This window comes from Mastomys coucha, unplaced genomic scaffold (assembly GCF_008632895.1).
Source record: "Mastomys coucha isolate ucsf_1 unplaced genomic scaffold, UCSF_Mcou_1 pScaffold10, whole genome shotgun sequence".
NCBI lineage: Eukaryota > Metazoa > Chordata > Mammalia > Rodentia > Muridae > Mastomys > Mastomys coucha.
The window spans coordinates 1,001,879-1,023,598 of NW_022196892.1; the positions used below are offsets into that span (position 1 = coordinate 1,001,879).

General features: G+C 38.3%; 1 protein-coding gene across 7 annotated transcripts in view; it reads right to left on the reverse strand.

Moving 5' to 3' along the window:
- CUNH3orf67 (chromosome unknown C3orf67 homolog) overlaps window positions 1-21,720 on the reverse strand; it is a 231,407-nt gene that overhangs the window by 200,319 nt on the left and 9,368 nt on the right. For all 7 annotated transcript variants that reach the window (XM_031344479.1, XM_031344473.1, XM_031344484.1 and 4 more), the window contains exon 4: window positions 18,183-18,255. In XM_031344479.1, coding sequence (XP_031200339.1) covers window positions 18,183-18,255 — 73 coding nt within the window. The remainder of the gene's footprint in view (window positions 1-18,182; window positions 18,256-21,720) is intronic.

Sequence of the window (21,720 nt, forward strand, 5' to 3'; positions counted from 1 at the left end):
AAAACCCAAAAAAAGAAAAACAAAACAAAACAAAACAAAATAACAAAAACCCACCATCACCACCACCACCACCACCCCACAAACTTTCATTCCATTGTGATCAGAAAAGCAACACGCTATGACCTTGAGTTCTTAAAAACCTGTTTTGTGGCCAACCACATATTTATTCCAGGGAATAGTCTGTGTACCAATAAAAGGAAAATGTGTTCTACAGCTGTCAAATAGAATTTTCTGCAAATGTTCACTGAATCCAATTGATTTATAGTATAGTTTAATATGGATCTTCATTTTTTCTTGTCTATATGATCTACTTACTGATGACAGCAAAGTCTTAATATGCCCTCTATTATTATATTACAGCCCATATCTCCCTTTAGGTCTAATAGTGTTTGCTGTACAAACCTCAGTTTGCCAACATGAGGTATATAAAGATATACCATCTTTATAGTCTTGATGACTTGCTACCTTTATTATTTAGTGACCCTTAACATCTTCTGTGTTTACCTTAAATTCTCTATTTTTCACATATAATTATGTGAAACATATGAGCTGTTTCTGCTGGCTGGAGTATTCTATTTGCCTGCTAATATACTTTCCTACCCTCAGTCTGTGTGTGCTGGCTAGTGAATAAGTTCTTGTTCTGTAGATAATTGTTAGGTCTTGCTTTTTAAACTATTTAGCCAGTCCATATCTTTTACTGAGAGAATTACTAATGACTTCTTGTAGATTAAAATTATTACTGAAAGGTATATACTTATGCCTGCCATTTTACTGATTTTCTTCTACTTATATTGAATATTCTTTGATTCTTTTCTTGCTTGTGGACTGATGATTTACTTTATTGATAATATATGATGATTTCTATTTTATTTTGTATTTGTCTTTTGAGTAAGTTATACGTTCTAAACTATCAACCTGTCTTCCTTCCCTTTCTGGATCCACAAATCTCTCAAACACCTTTTATAAGGCTGGTTTCATAGACACAAAATCCTTCAGATTTCACTTGTCTTGGAAAGTCTTCATTACTTATTTGCTTTTGAAGAGCGGCCTTGACAGATACAGTAACTTAAGTTGACAATTATTTTGTCACTCAGGGTTGAAATAGAAGTCTTCCATCCGGTAATAGTGGAAGAGTGATATGTTTGGGTTTCAGGTTGACAAGCTGTGGACTTATGATGATTAATTTTCATTGACAGTTTTACTGAATTACCTCCCATTGTATCTATGAGGGTACTTCCTTAATTGAAAGGAAGACCTAATCTTAATGGGCCAGTACCATTCCATGGACTAGGGTTCCCTTTAAGTAAAAAGGAGGAAACAAATCGAGACGTAGCATTCCTCTCTGCTTTCTGATTGTGGGAGTCACCTCAGATTTCTGCCACTATACCTTTCTGGTCATGATAAACTGTATCCCTTCCAACTATATACTAAAATAAACTATCTATCTATCTATCTATCTATCTATCTATCTATCTATCTATCTATCACTTTTAAAGATTTTATATGTATTAGTGTTTTTGCCTGCATACCCATATTTGTATCAAATGTGTGCCTGCTACCCAGGGAGGTCAAAAAAGGGTATTAGACTCCTGAGAAGGGGGTTAAGAGATAGTTGTGAACTCCCATGTGGGTGCTGGGAAACAAACCTGTGGCTTCTAAGAGAACAATAAGCGGTCTTAATCACCAAGCCACCTCTCCATCCCCAACTCTTCCTTTTTAACTTGCCTTTATTGGGCATTTTGTCACACCAACAAGAGAACTAATGCTCATGCTTTCCCTGCCTATAGAGTTTCTACTGAGAAATCCACTATTAGCTTAGGGGAGTTTTCCTTTGTAATTTTCTCTTAAGGGCTTTTAAATAGGTCCTTCTTATCTATTTGATGAGTTATGGCAAGGACGTTTTCTGGTCAAAAGTCTACTTGGGGTTTTACAAGCCCCCTGTGCATATATGCTGTGTGGTTTTCAAGATAAGGGAAGTTGTCTGCTATTATTTAATTCAATAGACTTTCTATGTTCTTAATCCTAATTCCCTCTTCTCTAGGCATGGCAGAAATAGATCTTAGTCATTTAATGTGATCATATTCTGAGGACCTGGAGTGCTCCCCTCATTTTGCCCCTACCCCTTATAGAATACAAAAAATTGAAAATCGTGTAAAGCTCCAATATCTATTTGCTCCATCTAGTCTGTGGGTGAAGCTTTCGACTGAACTTCTCACTCACACCCTGAATTGTTTTCCTTTCCACGTTTAACTGTTTATATAGAATCTACAGAATCTTAGTGAGCGTCTTCAAGTCATTTTTCTATTTACTAGGCATTTCATCTACTCAGGTACTTTGGGGGCCTGTTACTAGAGTTAACATCTTTAGGATGGATAATAACTCCTGGGTATTTCACATTTCTTATGTTACTATGGTGATACCTGGTAGGAGGGCGTTCTCTAGCACTTTTATGGGCTAGTTCTTTTTGGTTAGTGACTTTCTCTTAAAAAGTGTCTTATGGTATCAATTTGTTGTACAATGCTGAGTTTATTTCTAGTTATGCACCATAGTGTAATACTTCTGTAACTTCTTTGGCTGTTATTAGTGAAATGTGGGCACACTGCAAATCATATTGGAGTCAGGGACCCACAATCTCCAGCATATAGAATATAGACACTAACAGTTTAGACATGTGTGGTGTACACAGTGTGTGGGCTGCATCATGTATAGCTTCTGCTTGTGGTTGTAGTGGTAGTGCTGATCGTGAGATGGTTGATTTCACTAGGCATTGCTGATACCAACTATGTCAGAGTCACTAGCCTGGGCTGCACCAATAGTGAAAATGGCCCTGAAGCACTTATTTTATAACTAGACAGTGTGTGCAGGCACAGGAGCTTCACAAGAACAGCTCGTTCAGAAATCCAAGTATTCTTTCTATGGTAATCACACTGAGCCATCTCAGTTGCATTTGGTCAAAGCCTGGGACCTAGAGACAATGAACACCACAAAGGTACAATGTGTGCACGCGCCTGAGGAGGAATGATCAGGTCTCTTCTCTCCTCCTTCCTCCCATCCTTTAAGCTACAATAGCCCCCAGAGATCAACCAGCAATGGATTGTGTCAGGATCCACAGAATTCTCTCAGCTAAAGTGTTTGCAGAACAAATAAGAACCGAGGCCACTGCTGGCACTGGGTAAAGTTTCTTTCCCTCCATCCTCTTCTTAGGTTATGCACCTTTGGAGAATTAAAGTTAAAGCTCTATATTTTTAAAAAGACCTCCTAGCATGCTCTTATGAGTATGTGTGCATATGAGGGCAGGCACAGAATCACAGCATATTCTATATGCATTAATAGTGATCATAGTTTTTGTTGGGTGCTGAGATGGTGAACCTCCAGGCTTCCAGTTAGGGAGACTCACTCTCAAAACTGCAGGTGACAGACAAAGATAGCTGATTTCTTGTATTGACCTCCATATGTGTGGCACAGGTAACGCATCCACATATGTGCATACAGCACACACACACACACACACACACACACACACACACACAGAGAGAGAGGGGGGAATAAGAGAAACTTTTGGGGCCTCAGCATTTTTATTCTATTGGAAATCGGGAAATTGGTAAGATTTATGGGTTGCTTATAACTGAAGACTGAGCTGCTAAAGGTTTTTATGTATGCTAACACATCACTTGTGACAATATGGCTGATTTGTATATTTATTTGAAATCACTGTGGCATATCGATAATAATGTACTACTTTTAATAATGCTCAGATATTTTATTTCCATATTATAAATCAATAGCATTTAACCTTAGGGGGAAAAGAGAGATTGGATTAGGCAGAGCAGCTGCTTCTATTTACTGCTAACAAATGCAGCCCACCTCCAACTATACTGAGAATTCATTGTCATTGTTCTGAACCGTTTATTGTAATAGCCTTTTAAGTATGAAGCAGATAGAAAACATAAGATCAGTAAAGTCTTCCAATAAACAGGGAAACTGCTTGGATTTAATTAAAGTAGTCTTCGGGGAGTTCTACTACAGGCTTAGCAACAGTTTTCCTCTCAGCTACACGCTGTGCTCCATAGCTTCAGTCCAGCCTTGAAAATCACTTTTATGACCATTTTGAGGAAATTCCCTTCTCCTTCCCCATATGTAACCTTCCTTGTTGATACAGTTGTCATCCTGTGAAGTGTGACTAGGAGAAACTTGCTTCATACATGGGAGGGATAGTGGAAAGTGGAATTATGGCCACTCGTTAGTTTTTCAGAACCACAGGACTGAGGAAGGAAAGCTGACCAAAGCCCTGTCCTAATCATTTTTGTCTATTTTCTGTGATCCTTTTTCTTCTTTGTTTTTTCTACTTATAGCAGCATACAGTTTATCAAAACATTTCACTATAGCACAATACAACCAATTTCATTGAGAATTCACCATGCACATACAATTCTTCTTGGTACTATGGAGATCACAAATAATGTCTAAGATGTAGTCCTTGCCTTCAAAGAAATCATGTCTACAACTATGGAGATGCCTAGAAAGCAGAAACTTATGACAAGCAGAGGACCCAGGGAATAACCTGAGAGGATCAATATCTGACCAATAAGAACTGGCTCCCCATAGGCTTATGTTTGAACACTCGGTCCTCAGTTGGTGCCACTGTTTGGGGAGTGGAGATTTACTGGGGCAGGTGTGTTCCTGGGGGTGGATTTTAAGGTTGAATACCAGGCCCCCCATCCTCCTGTTTTCTCTTTGCTTCCTAACTGGCAGTCTGGCCTCACACTCCTGTTGCTGTGCCTTCACTGCCATGATGGACTACATCCCCTCTGAACCATGATCCAAAACAAACCTTTATCTTTGGTCAGGTTTTCTATTGCAGGAGAACAGTAACATACAGTCTGCTTTGCCCTTAGAGAATAGCTAATATGTAAAAGGTGAAGGAATAAAACTAGATTGGATGAAAACTTGAGGCAGCAACACAAGAGTATGTAAAGCATTCAGTACCAAAGTGACAACAGCAAGTGAGGGGAATGGAGTAAGCTAAGGAGGGAGAGCTAGCTAGGATCAGCCCCAGAAAAGTCCATGATGCCCAGTGACAACCACCTCTGTAGAGAGCTTGGATGGAGCTCAGAATGCCCAAGACTAACTTTCATAACTTAAAATAGAGATTCTAATCATTGTTTAAATTAAAGCATATATCCAGTTACCTTAAATAGAATTTGAATGTGATCAATACTTGCAATGTCATTTTCAGTAAACAGAGTCTTACTATCCAGCTTTAAAGAGATGATTGAATTATACCTGTGGATCTCAACCTTTTGGTGAAGCACTGGCTCCTGTTCTCATCCTAAACATATAAACATGCTCATCTCACTATGTATGTAAGATTTGAAAGTGGAAAGTTACATTGTTGCTTCTGAAGTAACGGAAGTAATACAGACCCCTTTAAAAATTATTATCACATCATTTTAAACATTCTTTTACCTGGCTCTGAAGCTTTCTTTCTATTAATGGAATCCTAAATGTGACTATTACGACCTTACCAACTTTGAACCACCTTTGTCTTCACACTTATCCTCCTCCCTGCTACCAGAGCACACAACAGAACAAACCGAAAACAGCAAAAGGAGTTCAAAGGTTTAGAAATAACAACAGGAAACTACCATCTAATAATTGCTGTGGATCAGGTATTATGTTATCTATCTGTAAATAATGCATAGTTCAATTAGCTCTGCTGCAATCTATTGTAATATCTTGGCAGTATCTTTTACAAATGGGATCAAAAAATTCAAAGTTAATGATAGCCTCATCTGAATACAGAATGCTCAGGACTCCAATATCTCATGCTCTGGTTAGAGTGGGCTGGTTGTAGAGGTACAGAAGAAAGATGACCACTGTGACATAAATGCCATAAAGATTCCATAGACACTATTGTAAAATGCACTCAACTAAATGTTCTAAGTATCTCAATCTATATGTTCAAATGCCCACTATTAGGGGCTAGAGATGGATCATCAGTTAAGAGTGGGTACTGCTCTTGTAGAGGACCCATGTTCAATTCCTAACACCTGTGTCTGATGGCTCACCAACTGCCTGTAACTCCAGTTCCTGGAGACCTAATGCCTCTAGCCTTCAGGGGACCTACCCTCATGCACACATATACACACAAATAAATTTCATTTTAAAGACCCATAACTAATAGAAAAATTTTCAAAATCAAAAACTATGGCTATATTTCCCCATAGTAGGAATTTTCCTTGTATGTTATATTTGCCAAGTTAATCAAAGCCAGATAAATTCCATGATATTACTTATGTACTAACAAAGAGCATCTTCATGTTATAAGAGTTATAAATGGTGTGTGTATATATCTATCTATATATATACATATATGTATACATAGATATATATGTGTACATATATATATAATGTCCCATTAATGAAAACATTAAATGTGATCACACATTTTATTAGTAAGGCTATGTAAATCATATAACATATTTTTGTAGCTGTTTCAAATTACTTTTATTTGAATACAATTAACTATCAGAATAAATAGAAAATACAGTGGGACCAAATGAGATGCAAATCAGTGAAAATATATCTCCTGATGATAGATAGGTGATAGAGAGAACTAATGAAGACTCATTCTTCTGAAAGGAGATAAAAGAAAAAGAGATAAATTGGGAGATGTGTATGTCAGGAGCCATAATGGGACAAGCTAATAACTAGCAGGTGATCATCCTGAAATGACCTGCTTCGGATTATTATATAATCTGTGACAGGTGCACCCTTATTAAGCAAGGCTATAGGGGATTCATTTTAGGAAAGATTCCTGCTATTAATATGCTTCTCCTGTTATTATTATATGTATAATAATAATAACCAAGTAATATCATACCCCTTTGGAGCAGATTTCTGCAGATCCATGAAGATGTCCTGTCTTACAGTGATGCTATATAGATAAATAGATGACTTAAGACTATGTTGATCATATAAAAATTCCTAAAATTATATCAGTGATTATTAAGCTCATGTATAGTGGAATTGCTATTAGGTCCTTTTCTGATAGTCAAAACTGCGATAAGAGCTCTGCCAGTCTCCCAAATGTCACCAGTTAATTGCTCTTAGATGGTAACCAGACTTTCTCCTACTTAGAGCACATTCCAAGAGGTTGTAAAACAATTAACCAAAGGTCATAAAAAATGAACTAATGATTTATTATAGGTGCTAGGACAGAAGATAAAATATTGATTGTGTTTATCTATACAAAACTTCACTAATAACTTAGTTATGGTTTTAAACCTTCAGTGACCCTGTGGTGCTGAGACAGATGATGGATGTTTAGCTAGATAATTACTCCTAATGGATATGCATGTAAACATTCTCTGCTGTAAATTTCTATTTCAATTTATGATTTTCCTGTGTAAACTTTTATTGAACTTTTAAACATGTGATCATGTATTCTGAAAGATGTTTAAGGGCTGAGGACAAAGAGAAGAGCCAGAACTGAAGGATTGAGGTAGGAGGAACGGAGGTGAGAAGAACTGAGCTGAGAGAGGAACTGAGCTGAAGAAAAGTTTTTAGACAGAACGCTTTTTAGATTAGAAGGAAAATGCAGAGTGGAATAACTTAGGAACTACAGCAATGTACAGAATGCAGAGGGAAAGGGGAAAAAAGAAGATGGTGCAAAGCAAAGGGAGCAGGCAGGCTTCTCCTTACCATGAGACAGAACAGATCCCATGGTATGGACGAGGCAGACTTAGTCTTATTAAAAGAAACAAAGGTTTTTTTTCTTACAAACTTGGGTTTATTTCATTTAGCATTAAAAGGGTAGAAGCTTTTTCTTTCTCTATGTAATAAAGACTGGAGCTCATTTTTCATCTAGAATGAGTGAGTTCTTTCTGCACTGGTGCTTGGTCTTTTGCTCCATATGCATATACAAGTATGGATGTGTGTGTAAGTATGTGATTGTGAGAATGTATGCATGTGTATGTGTAAGCATATAATTGTGAGAATGCATGCAAACTGGGCCTAAATGGGTTTGAATGGAAATGTATAATGAATAAATGAGCATGTATGAATCTGTATATGAACTTGTGTGAGATTATGCATATTTACTTATGTAAAAGTTTTCTTCTGTGACTGTTATTCTCTTCTCTTGATTCAATAGAAGTTCATTGCTCCAAACTTCCCCCTAGCCCAGGCATCTGGACAATAGGGAAAGGGCTCTAGCAATGAATCCTTTACTTAATCTCTTACTCTTTTAGGATGATGTGCTAAATGCCAGAAACTGCAGTTTCTTGTCTCATAGGATCACAGAAGGCAAGTCACCTACAACAGCATAGTAACTTAGACTTAGATAAGTAAACTTTTTATTATAAAGGAACCCTAATTTTCTTGTAAGACAAAGTCTTACCCCTAAATCTCGTAAGACAAAGTCTTACCCTCTGCCTATGCTCTTCCCAGTCCGCTGTCTCCAAGAAGAACCGACAAGAAAGAAGAAACACCCAGTTGGGGCTGGCCCCGGCATGTGTACTTGTTAGGTCATCCTAAATGATCCCAGTGAGGGAAGGGAAAGGGCAGCCAGAAGTGTCAAAGAACAAAGCTCTGTAAATCACATGGAACTTCCAGTCTCCAGATGTGTCCCCTCAGAATATGCATCTGTGTTCTCACACCTGGTGTAGTCACCTGGACGCTGCTAGTACCAAGACTATAATATGAGCTCTCTGGCTACCAGTAGTTAGACATCCAGCTTCAACACTGAAGCAGGAAAGCTCCTCTCTCTCCTTGTCCCTGCCAATCTTTTCCTTTTGGTAAGAGGACCCTGCGTCAGCAGTGACACAAGCCTCCTAGGAAAAGCTTCTTTCAGGGGTCTCTTTTCAGGAACTAGTGCTATGAAATTTTCTTAGGCAACTTAAAATATTTCAGATGAGTGCTTTAAGTATTACATATCACTGTACTTTCATCTAAGGAGATATAAAAGTTATAAATCCCAGTAAGTGGATATTGATCTCTTCCCTGTTGTGCAGAAGAGGTGGTCATACCCAGAGGGTTCGGTACCTTGCCTAGAATCACCATGCTAATAAATGGTCCGTGTCTCTCAAACTCATGGAGGCCAGACCATAGGATCCTGACTTATACCCTGACTACTGGTAGGAAGCAATTACTAACTACAAAAAGCCTAAAAAAATGTGTAGCTTTTTATTATGATTTTCCAGAATAAGAATTCTTCCAATTATATAAATATGTGTAATTTTCCTGTTGCTGGTATTACATTTTCATTTTGGACAAATATCTTGGTTACATAAAGGGTGCTACAAAATAATTTAAATAAAGAAAGAAAGCCAAATTAAGACACAAGGAAAGACATTTTACAAGCATGTGTAACAAGTAAAGCATATGACATCTGATTTATATATCTGTCACATGTGCTATCTAAAACTTCTATATGAAACCTATTTTAAGGCATGCAAATTTAATACGTTGAGAAAGTCAGTATGCAAAGCATCTTAAAGTGCTCCCTTTACTAATGCATGTAACAAAGTGTACTGATTATGCAAGTACATTTAATTGGACATAATTAAAATAATGAGATTTAAATACTGATGATTTTAAAAAGAAAAAAATAGAAGGTGGGATGAGACCTGAGATGCATTCAGAATGATAAAGAAGCATGCACTGCTGCTTGGGTAGACAGCACTTGTGAAAAGCAAGCTGCTGCTGCTGCTGCTGCTGCTGCTGCTGCTGTTGCTGCTGCTGCTGCTGCTGCCATTTCCCCCAATCTGAGGCAGTTTACAGGGAGTAACAGAAAAGATTTCACAGAAGGAAAAAAGGATTTCATGGAATAATGTACTACTTTGCTTTTGGATACCATCTCTTTTTACAAGTAACTTGGGAGTGAGACAGCGACCATTATGCTTTTCAAGGGAAGGCAACAAAATGACCAGAGAGATAAGAAAGCAAATTTCCCACAATGGCTTGTGCTTGGTTAAATGGACACAATCTCAAAAGCTTTTGCCAGTGTCACCCTGACCTGAAGATACCAAATCCAGGTATTCTCTCAATTGTGCTGGCTTTCCGAGGTCAAAACGATGTCAGGTATACGAAGGGAACCGGAGAGAATCTACAAGTGGGTCTGCTGTTTCTGGCATGACCGAGGTAGGAAAAAGCAGCACAAAGTCTTTTCTGACTTCTTTGACTGCCTCACTAAGTACAAAATAGAAAAGGTCATGTAAGTGAAACTTTCATTAAGTTAGCCTGAGGGTAGAGCTTTGTCTGGTAGGATGTTTCAATTTTCTATAATATAGAGTTGGGAAAGGTAGCTTTGAAGTCTACACAGCCCTAAAATTTCTTAGGAAAGACAGAGAAACACTGTCTACAATTAACTCTGACCATAAACCTTTCATATTCCCACTTACTGAGGAGGAACAGGGATACACATGTAGTTATCATGCCCAAGGCTATGCACCTGGGTATATGTAACGCAATAGAAAAATTCTGGAACAAACATAAATCCCAGGCTGAATTCTAGGTTCTATTCAGATACTGTTTCAGTGTCAGACTGTTGCAGTGCACCATCGAAGGATGCTGAAGCTACACACTCTTTAGGGACTCTTTCTTTTAAAAAAGGCCTAGTGTTTCCTTCTTACCTTTGTCAGATTCTAAACACAAGTAACACCCTCAACAGCTTAGGGCCTAATATATGAAGTCTGGTAGCAATAACAACCTCTAAGACCTGTGGGCTGAGAACCTTACCCTCTACCAGTAGCATATCAAGTCTAACACATGGGCTTTCACAGCATTTTCACCCCACATACTGAAAAAAGCACTGGCTGATCTGGCTGAAAAAAAATGTCAAATCACTGGTGACATAACAGTCCAAAATCTCAGGATTCACCAAGATAATGACAGAATCAGGACAGAGCAAAGAACTAACACAGCTCAATAGTGTCTGCTCAAATGAATGCAAGAGCATTCGGTATGATTGATGGCATAAAGTAGAGCAATGGTAAATTTCTATTCAAGATGCAGTTAGATCTTCCCCAACAGGGCAGGTTAGGGGTGCACCTCCTGAGCACTAGGAGTCAGCACCTACAACTGCTGGCCAAGAGTGCATCCCAATACAGTGTGGAGCATTACAAGAAAGAAAAAAAGTTTTACAAAGCTGTTATTTAGTCAGGCCAGTTGGGCAAAGTTACACTAAAATACTTTGGGAAACTGCAACTAATACCACAAATGATGCAAATCAAAATGTCCTTTGTTAAAAAGTAGGGGCAGGCTGACAGCAAAACTGTGGGCTGACACCCATACTAAAAAGTTCAAGGATTCTGCTACTACAGTGCTAAATACATGTGCTGGGACAGTGAAGCTCTCCTTGAGTCTTGTGATGGTCTGAAGCCATCTTAGCCATGAGTACAAGATGTTGAATGATATCATTTTTTGATGTTTAAAAGAACTAGAGGTCTACACAGGAACCAAAGTAGAGAATCTACAAATAGGTTGTGTTCTTGATTTTCCAAAAAGACTAATAGGAAAATCAACAATAGCAAAAAGTTCCAGTCAATCATTTATTTCCTTCACAGGAGTGAAGTGGAAAGGGCCCAGCAAGAAAGCTTTTTCCTTCTGATTACTCTGCTATGAGAAACCCCTGAAGACTTATGAGGCTTTCCACCTTCATCTTGTGCTAAGATTCAAATGGAGGATTTTCTGCCTATCTATTATCACTGTATGCACATAGTCAGAAAAGCATCAGATGGCAAGTAAGGCCATGGGGCAGTGATGTGGAGCACAGGTTCTCACCATAAACTAAGCATCTGAACTCCAGCTTCAGGAATTAATAGCACTACACACACTGACCAGTCCAACCATCTTTTAGACTTCAAGTTAATCAATGACCAAATGGCTAATAGTTATGACCTGCCAAGCAGCTTGTTTTTTATATTTATTAAACTAAAATAAGCAAACTATCTTGAATGATAATGTAACTTCTAGATATATCATGATTAATAGTTGAAGTCATTACTACTTTGCATTGATTTTCTCATATAGCATCTATAATGTACCCTGATGGGTTGTTATTGTCACTCCATAGGTGAGACAAATTACATAATCTACCACTAGGTTTCCCAGAGTTCCACTGTAGATCTGTCCGTATCCTTTCTTCTACCTTACACTTCACAGTTCCTGCAGAGCTTGTTCTTATGTCATCCTAACATTTATTGAGAAGTAAATAGATCTTTTGCTCTCAAAGTACAATGGATGAGGACAGATTAGACTCTGCACTCAGTACTACACCACCATCTTGCCCATGCATCCATATTCAGAACCACTGGTAAGTGCCAGAATGGTGTGCGGAGTCTAACAGAAATGGTCTTGTATTCATGGAACTTAAAACTCTTATCGCTCAAGTCCAAATTAGACTCTTTTAGGGTTTCAATAAAGAAAATAAGTGAGGTGTTAGAAAAGGCCTAAGAGATGGGTCTCAATTAGTTTGAGGAGAGGATTAAAAAATAGCCTTCTGGAAGAAGAAGTTCTTCAGCCTAGGAACTGGTTTGGAAGAGTTGGGGACAGAAACTAATTGTGCACCGGAATCTACAAAAAGGACATCACCTGGCTTGCAAGGAAGGATCAGAGCCCTGAGAATGGGAAGATGTGATGCCTGAGCAGTACACACCCAGAGTGGAGGGTATGAGAAGAGAAAAGCATGAACTAGGACACACGGATAGAATGGTTAGACCATAGGAGTTCATCTATGGCTCACCTATGGAAATTCACACTTGTTTTCTTGAGACAGCTCACAGTGACTACAGTCAGTGTGGAAACAGTAGAGAGAAGTCCAGAGGAAAGCTGGAACAATCCAGACAATGGTAATGGTGTTTGGGAAGTAGGAAAAACAGCAGAGAGTGGGGAGACCAACACAGATTCAAGGTATTTCAAATCCCTGGGGCAGCAGACTGCCTGACAATACTAGGTCTTTAGTAATTTCTCACTGAATGAAGAAGCCCTCAAGCTGAGCAGCTGCTGGTTCTAAAGCATCCCCCAGTCCCTGCAAACCACATCCTTCTGGGTACAATAAATCATCTGGGCAGCATAAAAGACACAAGAAGAGGCTGAGGAAATGATGGCTAAATTCCTAAACTAGCAGGCAAGACTGTACTTATGAAAAGCTCTTGATGTATAACAAAAACCTTTGTGAAACAAAATGCCTTTCCCTCATCTGACAATGTAGAAATTTAGAAGCCAGATATGGTTCGGCTAGGTGACTTTCCAAGCTTGTTAGAGACATGTATTATTTAAAATAGCCTGGGGCTATGCTGCTAGGAACACTACAACAGGAAGGGTACTGAAAGAAAGCCCTTTCATTTAAGGCAAGGGGGAAAATGTGTTAGAGGAAAATCTATACCTATCATTCTGTCTTCCTTTTGTTGCAAACATGGTCCCTGTCATTTCTGCATGAAACAGAACTCTTTTGACTATCAGTAACAAATTCTGTCCACATAAGATAAACTCACACAGTCTGGTCAGGACAGAGAGTGCTCACCCATGTCACTGAATAATTTTAACTTTTTGTCCAGGAGAACTTACTTTCCTAGAAGTATAAAACCAAAATCATTAAAGAAATCAACTCACTTTTCATGTGTACAAGAGAACATAGAAATTAATGATTATAGTGAACCATATTTGCAATCTAATCATTAATCCCGACTCATCTCAAAACTCCTTCCCACACTGAAACAGGAAAGAGCACTAGCAATACTGCAGCAAAGAGTAGTTGGGTTGACTTAGGTACCACCTTCTCTCCTGCTAGGACCAGGTTAAAGATAGCTGCTGGCTTTTTAATAATTAACGCTTTAATTGTCATTTAAATTATCTAAGACAGTGTCTTACCTAGCCTGGGGTAATATGCTCAAGTGCTTATGCACAAATGAAGCTTAATTTTGCCAAGAAAACAAGAGATCTCATTGGGAAGGAATCCTGTTCTAAGGTCTAGCCAAGGGACTCATAGGTCTCTGATCAAAAGGCTGACTAGGAATACCTTTAACCCTGCTTTGAAGAAGCTCAAAGTGGAGCCAGTCCCACAATACCAGAGGAAGCTCCACTCCCAGGCGCTCTAACACACCCAGGATCAGAGAATCAGAGGTGAGGAGGATACATCTGTCCCAGCACCAGGAATAACTGGGACCAGTGGGACTCAGGCACCCAGGAACTCCACCAGATCAGTGGCACTGGTTCTTTACGGTCTGTCTAGGTTGGTGCCCTCAGCAGACCTTGGGCGAAAAACTCTGCATCCAGTCCCATAATTCCCAGAGGAAGCTGTACTCCCAGGTGCTCTAATTAGCCCAGGATCCCAGGATTCCAGAATCACAGGATTACAGAGACAGCTTGACTCTGAGGAGTTCTGACATAACAAGGATCACAGGAAGGACAGACTCCAGTGTAATTCAGCCAGAGCAGGTAGCACTAGAGATAACCAGATGGTGGGAGGCAAGCATAAGGACATAAGCAACAGAAACCAAGGTTACTTGGCATCATCAGAACCCAATTCTCCCACCATAGTAAGTCCTGGACACACCATCACACTGGAAAAGCAAGATTCGGATTCAAAATCACTTCTCATAATGATGATAGAAGACATTAAGAAGGATATAAATAACTCCCTTAAAGAAATACAGGAGAACACAGGTAAACAATTAGAAGCCCTTAAAGAGGAAACACAAAAATCCCTTAAAGAACTACAGGAAAACACAATCAAACAGGTGAAGGAAATGAACAAAACCATTCAGGATCTAAAAATGGAAATAGAAACAATAAAGAAATCACAAAGGGAAACAACCCTGGAGATAGAAAACCTTGGAAAGATATCAGGAGTCATAGATGCAAGCATCACCAAAAGAATACAAGAGATAGAAGAGAGAATCTCAGAGGCAGAAAATACCATTAAGAACACAACAGTCAAAGAAAATGCAAAAAGCAAAAAGGACCTAACCCAAAACATCCAGGAAACCCAGGACACAATGAGAAGACCAAATCTAAGGATAATAGGTATAGAAGAGAGTGAAAACTCCCAACTTAAAGGGTCAGTAAATATCTCCAATAAAATTATAGAAGAAAACTTCCCTAACCTAAAGAAAGTGATGCCCATGAACATACAGGAAGCCTACAGAACTCTAAATAGACTGGACCAGAAAAGAAATTCCTCCTGTCACATAATAATCAAAACACCAAATACACTAAACAAACAAAGAATTTTAAAAGCAATAAGAGAAAAAGGTCAAGTAACCTATAAAGGCAGGCCTATCAGAATTACACCAGACTTCACACCAGAGACTATGAAAGCTAGAAGATCCTGGGCAGATGTCATACAGACCCTAAGAGAACACAAATGCCAGCCCAGGCTACTATACCCAGCAAAACTCTTAATTATCATAGATGGAGAAACCAAGATATTCCATGACAAAACCAAATTTACACAATATCTTTCCACAAATCCAGCCCTACAAAGGAAAATAGAGGGAAAACATCAACATAAGGAGCAAAACTACACCCTAGAAGAAGCATGAAAGTACTCTTTCAACAAACTCACACAAACATAATTCCACCTCTAACAACAAAAACAACAGGAAGTAACAATTTCTTTTTCTTATTATCTCTTAATATGAAAATTAATATTACCAACTTATCCTAATCAACTCAAATTCAAAAGTATGAGGAATTGAAAATTTGTTGGCTATCATCTGATAGTCTCTCTAATTTGGTAATTGGAGAAATAGGTCCAATATTGTACAATCCATATACACTTTCTGCTTGTTTATAACTGACAGTGTCTTTCTGGGTACCACATAATGGTCATGCTTCTCCTATCTCAACCTCTCTATTAATAAGATTGTTTATTTGATGTTTTTACGCTATACTATGGTTTCCAGAACAGCTTACATATTTCAAAATTATTTATACAGCCAAAAGAAACATAAACAATTAACTTGGAAGGTGGCTTATAAGAGAACAACAAAGAGTGAGACTGAATGCTTTGCTAGATGTTTGTAACTACTGTATCAATTTTGAAGAAGAGAACTTTATAAGTTACTCTTTCTCTGAGATGAATTCTTTTCAAAATCATCACAGCCAATAAACCAGATTCTTCCCCTCACCTAATGTCTGGCCTCCCTCCAAGCAGACCCATTGTTCATTAAAACAGTTGGTGAATGACTTCATGGACAGACCATCTTAATACACTCACTATTTCGGATAGACCATCTTAATACACACACCATTTCTTAAATGAATGTAACCTGTTCTCCGTGGGCTGAGAATGAAAACAATCACTCCAGTCAAATAGCTTTGACCATAGCAGGAAATCTGTATCCAAAAATCGTGCCTACAATTCACTCCTTGGCCCAGGTGAACTGTCAACTCTTAGTTTAGCTACTAGGGAGGTAAAATCCTTTGGTGATGTGAGGGGCATTGAAGTACAGTCTTTTTACAATGAACTCCAATGCCTAAAAATTGTTCTTATTTTGGGCTTGTACCACAGTAAGAGCCAAGATTTTAAAGTCTCCTAAATATAAAACAAACAAACAAACAAACAAACAAACAAAAAGACTATCTATTTATGTTCATTTAAAAAACTAGTAGTGATGTATTATTTTAAAATATACAGCTAATATGTTTGGAGTTATTTAAAATTTATATTGAGAAAAACGTATGTATTTTCAGTATTGCTGCAGACAAGCATCTACATAAGAGTGCTTAACTTATTTTATATCAAACAACTTTTATACTACTCATTTTTATTGTTACAATATTTTATAAATTTTAAAGAATATGACAAAATAAAAAAGATACTGCAGGTATTGAAGGGGGTCTCTGAAAGGAATTGAGGTACAAAAGGGAAAGAAGAATGTGATGTAATTCTATTTACTTAAAATATGTTTTTAAATGTTAACAAATTCAGATAAACTGAAATTATGTATCTTTTCTCACCATAATACAATAAAACTTAAATCAATTAAAAAAAAAAAAAGAAGCTCAAAGAGTAGGTGGTGAGATCCAGGTTAAAAAGGAAAGCAGGATGGGACCTATATTATATACAAATAGCTTTACAAGTTCATCCAATTCAGGAGTCACTTTCTCCTGTGCTGCAAATAAAGCTTCTGTAGCACTGGCTGGGCCTTTAGAGTCCTGAACATGCTGTTTTCTGCAGAGACCAGGACGTGGTACATAAGAGCATCAAATGATGCTTTGCATTTCTCTATCTAAGAACTATTTTAAAGAATGGTGGTGGCTATGAAAGACGATAAGAGAAGATCTTACAAGTTCACAGTGCCTTAAGGTTAAGTAAAATCTAAGTGTATGATGTTCCATTTGTCTCTGTTTTGTTCAAGAAAACAAGGTACTGTTTGAAAGCTAAAAGTCAGATTTTTGGACAACCTAAAAGTCCCTAATTTCCTAGCTGGTATAGAGAATAATTGATAACTCTCAAATACTAAGAATGTGTTCTTCTCCCCCTCTCCCTCTCCTTTAGTTTGCATTGAGCACTGATAAAGCTAGAACAAAAATGTCTTTATTAGCAATTCATTTTTGTCCAGGATGGAAGACAAACACCTAAGCTTAAACTGTGCTTTAATTAAAAGCAAAACAAAGCATGTAATGGTTTATTTAAAATGCATAAATTCATCAGTGAAATCTTAGAAAATGCTCACTTCTGTATGAAACTACAAATTAAATGTTATTTGCATTACTACTGTTATCTCACACAACATATAGTTCAACTGACTAAAGGTATTTTTTTTTCACTTTTACTAAACAATCTTGCAAGATCAATGAAAATAAAAGACTCCCAGCTGTTTCTACACTCACAAAACAAGCCAATATGTCAAAACTACGGTAAGTAGTATTAAGAAGTCTTTCAATCACTTTTAAGCCAACTATAGTCCGCTAAGACACAGGACAAAGTAAAATCATAATCCATTGCATCTTCTGAACCATGTAAGACCTGCCTTCTTCCTCCTAAGAAATGACTCAGTTCAGCGACATTCAAGAAATATCATTAAATTATTTTAATTCCTTCACATCAACCTGGTAAGTCACTACTATTTAGTGGGAAAAAAACCTGCCACTTGCAATTAATGTTTGTACTGCTTCAATTGATCAAATGTCTAATGCATATAAAACATTCAAAGAAGTCCTGTATATCTTACAGTAATTCCGTGGAGAAGTCCTGTCCCAGGGGTATGTAAATCTGAAGCACAAGAAACCTCTGGATAAGTCCAACTAGAAAAGAGAAAAAATATACAATGAAATGCTCAGGCCACTTGTATGCACACATAAACAAACACAGTCATTGCAGAGCTTAGCACTGAAGGAGCAGATAGGCCCACGGTAACACATGCATGATTTATAACCTGACTAGAAAGGTGACGACTCTGTGACAACTGAATGAGACGGCAAACAACACTGCTATTTAAAGTCCCATTTGGAACACTGATAAAATTTTTATGAAAATCAAAAACAGGATTTTTATTCAATCTTTTGTTATGCCATAAGAGAATGTGAGTATAGAATACACACACACAATTGAACTATAGATTGTCATCAGCGTGGTCATAAAAACGTGGCAGTTATCTTCATTCAGTGACAAGCTTACTAAACAACTCAATCTAGAAGAGCAGCTCAAGAAGAGCGATCCTCATTATGACAAGTACAGCGGGCAGTGCAGTGAAGCAGCTCTAGCTCATACAGTCTTAACAGTGTCCACAGCGAGCTGGGTGAAGGAGCACAGGCTCACTTACAGTTCTTTGTTAACATGCTTTCAATTAATTCTCACTGATATTCCCTATCACTAGTTTCAGATTGATAAAAACCAACCCACGTGGCACTTTTGATAGCTGCAGTCTGTAACTGTTTAAAAGTCAGATGATTTTTACAGTTTCTCTACAACAGGTCACTTAATTCCTTCCCTCTAGGGTTCTGAAATTCTGATTGATCTCCCAATTGAGTGTGCTTTAACAGCTGTGTTAGTGCCATCCTTCTTAGGTTATTGGTAGAGGTAGGTGGTAGAACTTGGCAAGGCAGGGCATACAGGAGATCCTGGGTTCAAATCTTGATGAAATAACTCTTTTACATTCCTGAGCAATATACACCATGTCCATGTTTTATCCCCAATTTTTCTATAAACAAATGTAATTGGCCAAATGCTTATTTACTAATGATTATTAATATTTCCATCAACTTATACAAGAATAACTTCTTTTAAATTACCAAGCTCATAAATGTGTTTAGAGAGAAATTCTAAGGTAAGCAAAATGGAAATTGGGAGAGGAAAGGCACTACACTAGAGAATTATCTAGGAATATGTCCTACCACATTTATAGACAGACCCAGTGTGGCAACCAGAGTTCTGACCCACAAAAGCAATGTGAAATGGGGAATGAGGTTACTTCAAATAAGCCCCGTCAGCTGGTCTCTCTGGCTCTCTCACTGATTGGTCTATATGAGTGTAGTGCCATTTCCACAGTGGCCTCGGCTGTAAATAAAGCTTGGAGTACAGCAGATCAAATGAAATCACCCCTTAAAAGGTCCCTAATGTATGCCACAAAGCTCATGGAATCAGTATTGTTCCCTTCAAACACAAAGAGGTGCATGTAAAAGGGCATTTTTAGAAACGAAAGATCCTTTTCCTCTAGACAAGGTACTCTGCCATTTAATATTCTCACACATGAAGGCCCCAGTTTCCAAAAGGCTTTCATGTGTGGTGATGGTCTGTCAAAGATAAGAGAGCTTTGATGCCATCTGACGGGCTGAATCTGTACGTCAGCAATGCTAAATAAACTCCAATACAGTACATGGTCCCCTGGCCTAGGAAATTTAAACTGACTCTTTGTGTCTGCCTTGTATTTAAAAGCACTCTGAGTAATACTGAATATAGATCTTATTAGCTTTAAAAAGTCCATCAAGTACATAAAATAGAAATCCCTTGTTAAAGGGATAAAGCCCCTATTTCTTTTTCTTTTAAATACTGAAAAATATACTCAACTTGTAAAATACTGATAATTTTAAGCAGTGGTTTTTCAGTTGTTTTAGTAGAGCAAATGATATGCCAATGATTATGTCATCCAAGAAGTGGGATGAGGCCTCAACAACTAGTCCTCCTCACCACCCAGAAAACTCAGGATGAACTCAGTTCATGGGTCCAGTCTCAGCCTTAGCACATCTTTAATTTCCTTTTCATCCCTAAAACTGGGTTAATAATTTCCATCTATACCTCAAAGAATCATTTGTATGAGTTAGCTTTAACAAAGATTATTGATCACATACTGTTCACAAGATTTGCTGAAGTTTTTGTTGTAAGACTGGCATAATCTGTGGCCTCTTGGAATGGAATGTGCAATACCGTTTCACAGACGAAAAGGCCAAGTGCTCCATGGCAGCATTCAACCATCAGTGCTTGAGGGAACACGGATGATCAGTGAAGGTAGTCTTCAAGAAGCAACCCAGAAACTGAGATTGGAAGAATAAGCAGGATGCGGCCAGGTGAGGGGGAGGGGTGAGGGGAGAGGGAACAGACTGTAGGGGAAGCAGTCCATCTTACAGTAGAGGAGGGATGTTCATGGGGAAGGGTATAGCAGCTGGAATGAACCTCAGAATGTTCAGTTGGCTGGCATAAGACGCTCAAGAGGGAAAAGAATAGATCTGAAATCCCATCATTCAGAGCCTTGAAGGCTGTGGGAAAGACATGGGCCAACCTAAAATCAGTGGGAAGCCACTCATTTATGAAATTCTTCAATACAGATTGACTTGATTGTATACTAGGTAAATGAGACAAAATAAACTGTTTCTGACAGTGGAATTTGCTTTCTGAAATTGGTTGGAAAACCAATGAAACCTCTAACTACTGTGCTGCATCATCATCATCATCATCATCATCATCATCATCATCATCCTTATCCTCATCCTCATCATCATCATCAGTGTTGTTCATGGTAGGAGGGCAGGGCAGGGAGTGGAGATGGGCAGAAAGCCAGACACTGTACAAAGCACAGGTGTGACCTGAGTACTCGTCAGGTAGGCCTCACTGAAGAGATGACATCTTGGTAAAGGGTGGGAAAGAGGAGACTGCTGGATTTCAAAATAGCAACATGATGTGAAGGGATGTGACACAGGCTGGAGAAAGAGCAATAAGAAAGAAAGCCAGGGAGTTAGGAGGGATCCAGAAAGTTTATATTTCCGTAGAGAAATTATTTTCACTTTAAGAAATGGGACAGTTTTCAGGAGAGGAATAACATGGTGCACACGTCACTCATAACTGAAGGGTCTACTCTGGTTAATTTGACAACAGACTGTAGAGAGCCCTAGTAGAGAGTACCTGCATTAATCCACGCCTGAGAGAGGAGGGTGAGCAGCACTGAGGGGTAAGAAGCAAGCAGTTTCAATCCTTTTGCCAGTACCAACAATATCTTTTTAATGGATTCAACAAGAGAATAAAGAAAAATAGAAGGTGGTTTATGAGGAATTTTGGTCTCCTCAGTTGAAAAGGCAATGCTATTCACTAACAACTTAAATGAGGCAGCCTGGATGGGGAGAGGGATTCTGAGCAGCCTTGGCCAGGAGCTGCACTTTATAAATACTATTCTTAAGCAGTCCAGGAAAATACACCAGTAAATACCTGACTGCAAGACTGGAGTTTAGATGGAAATGGCATTAAAAATCCATGATCTTGAAGCTGTTAACCAGGGAGAG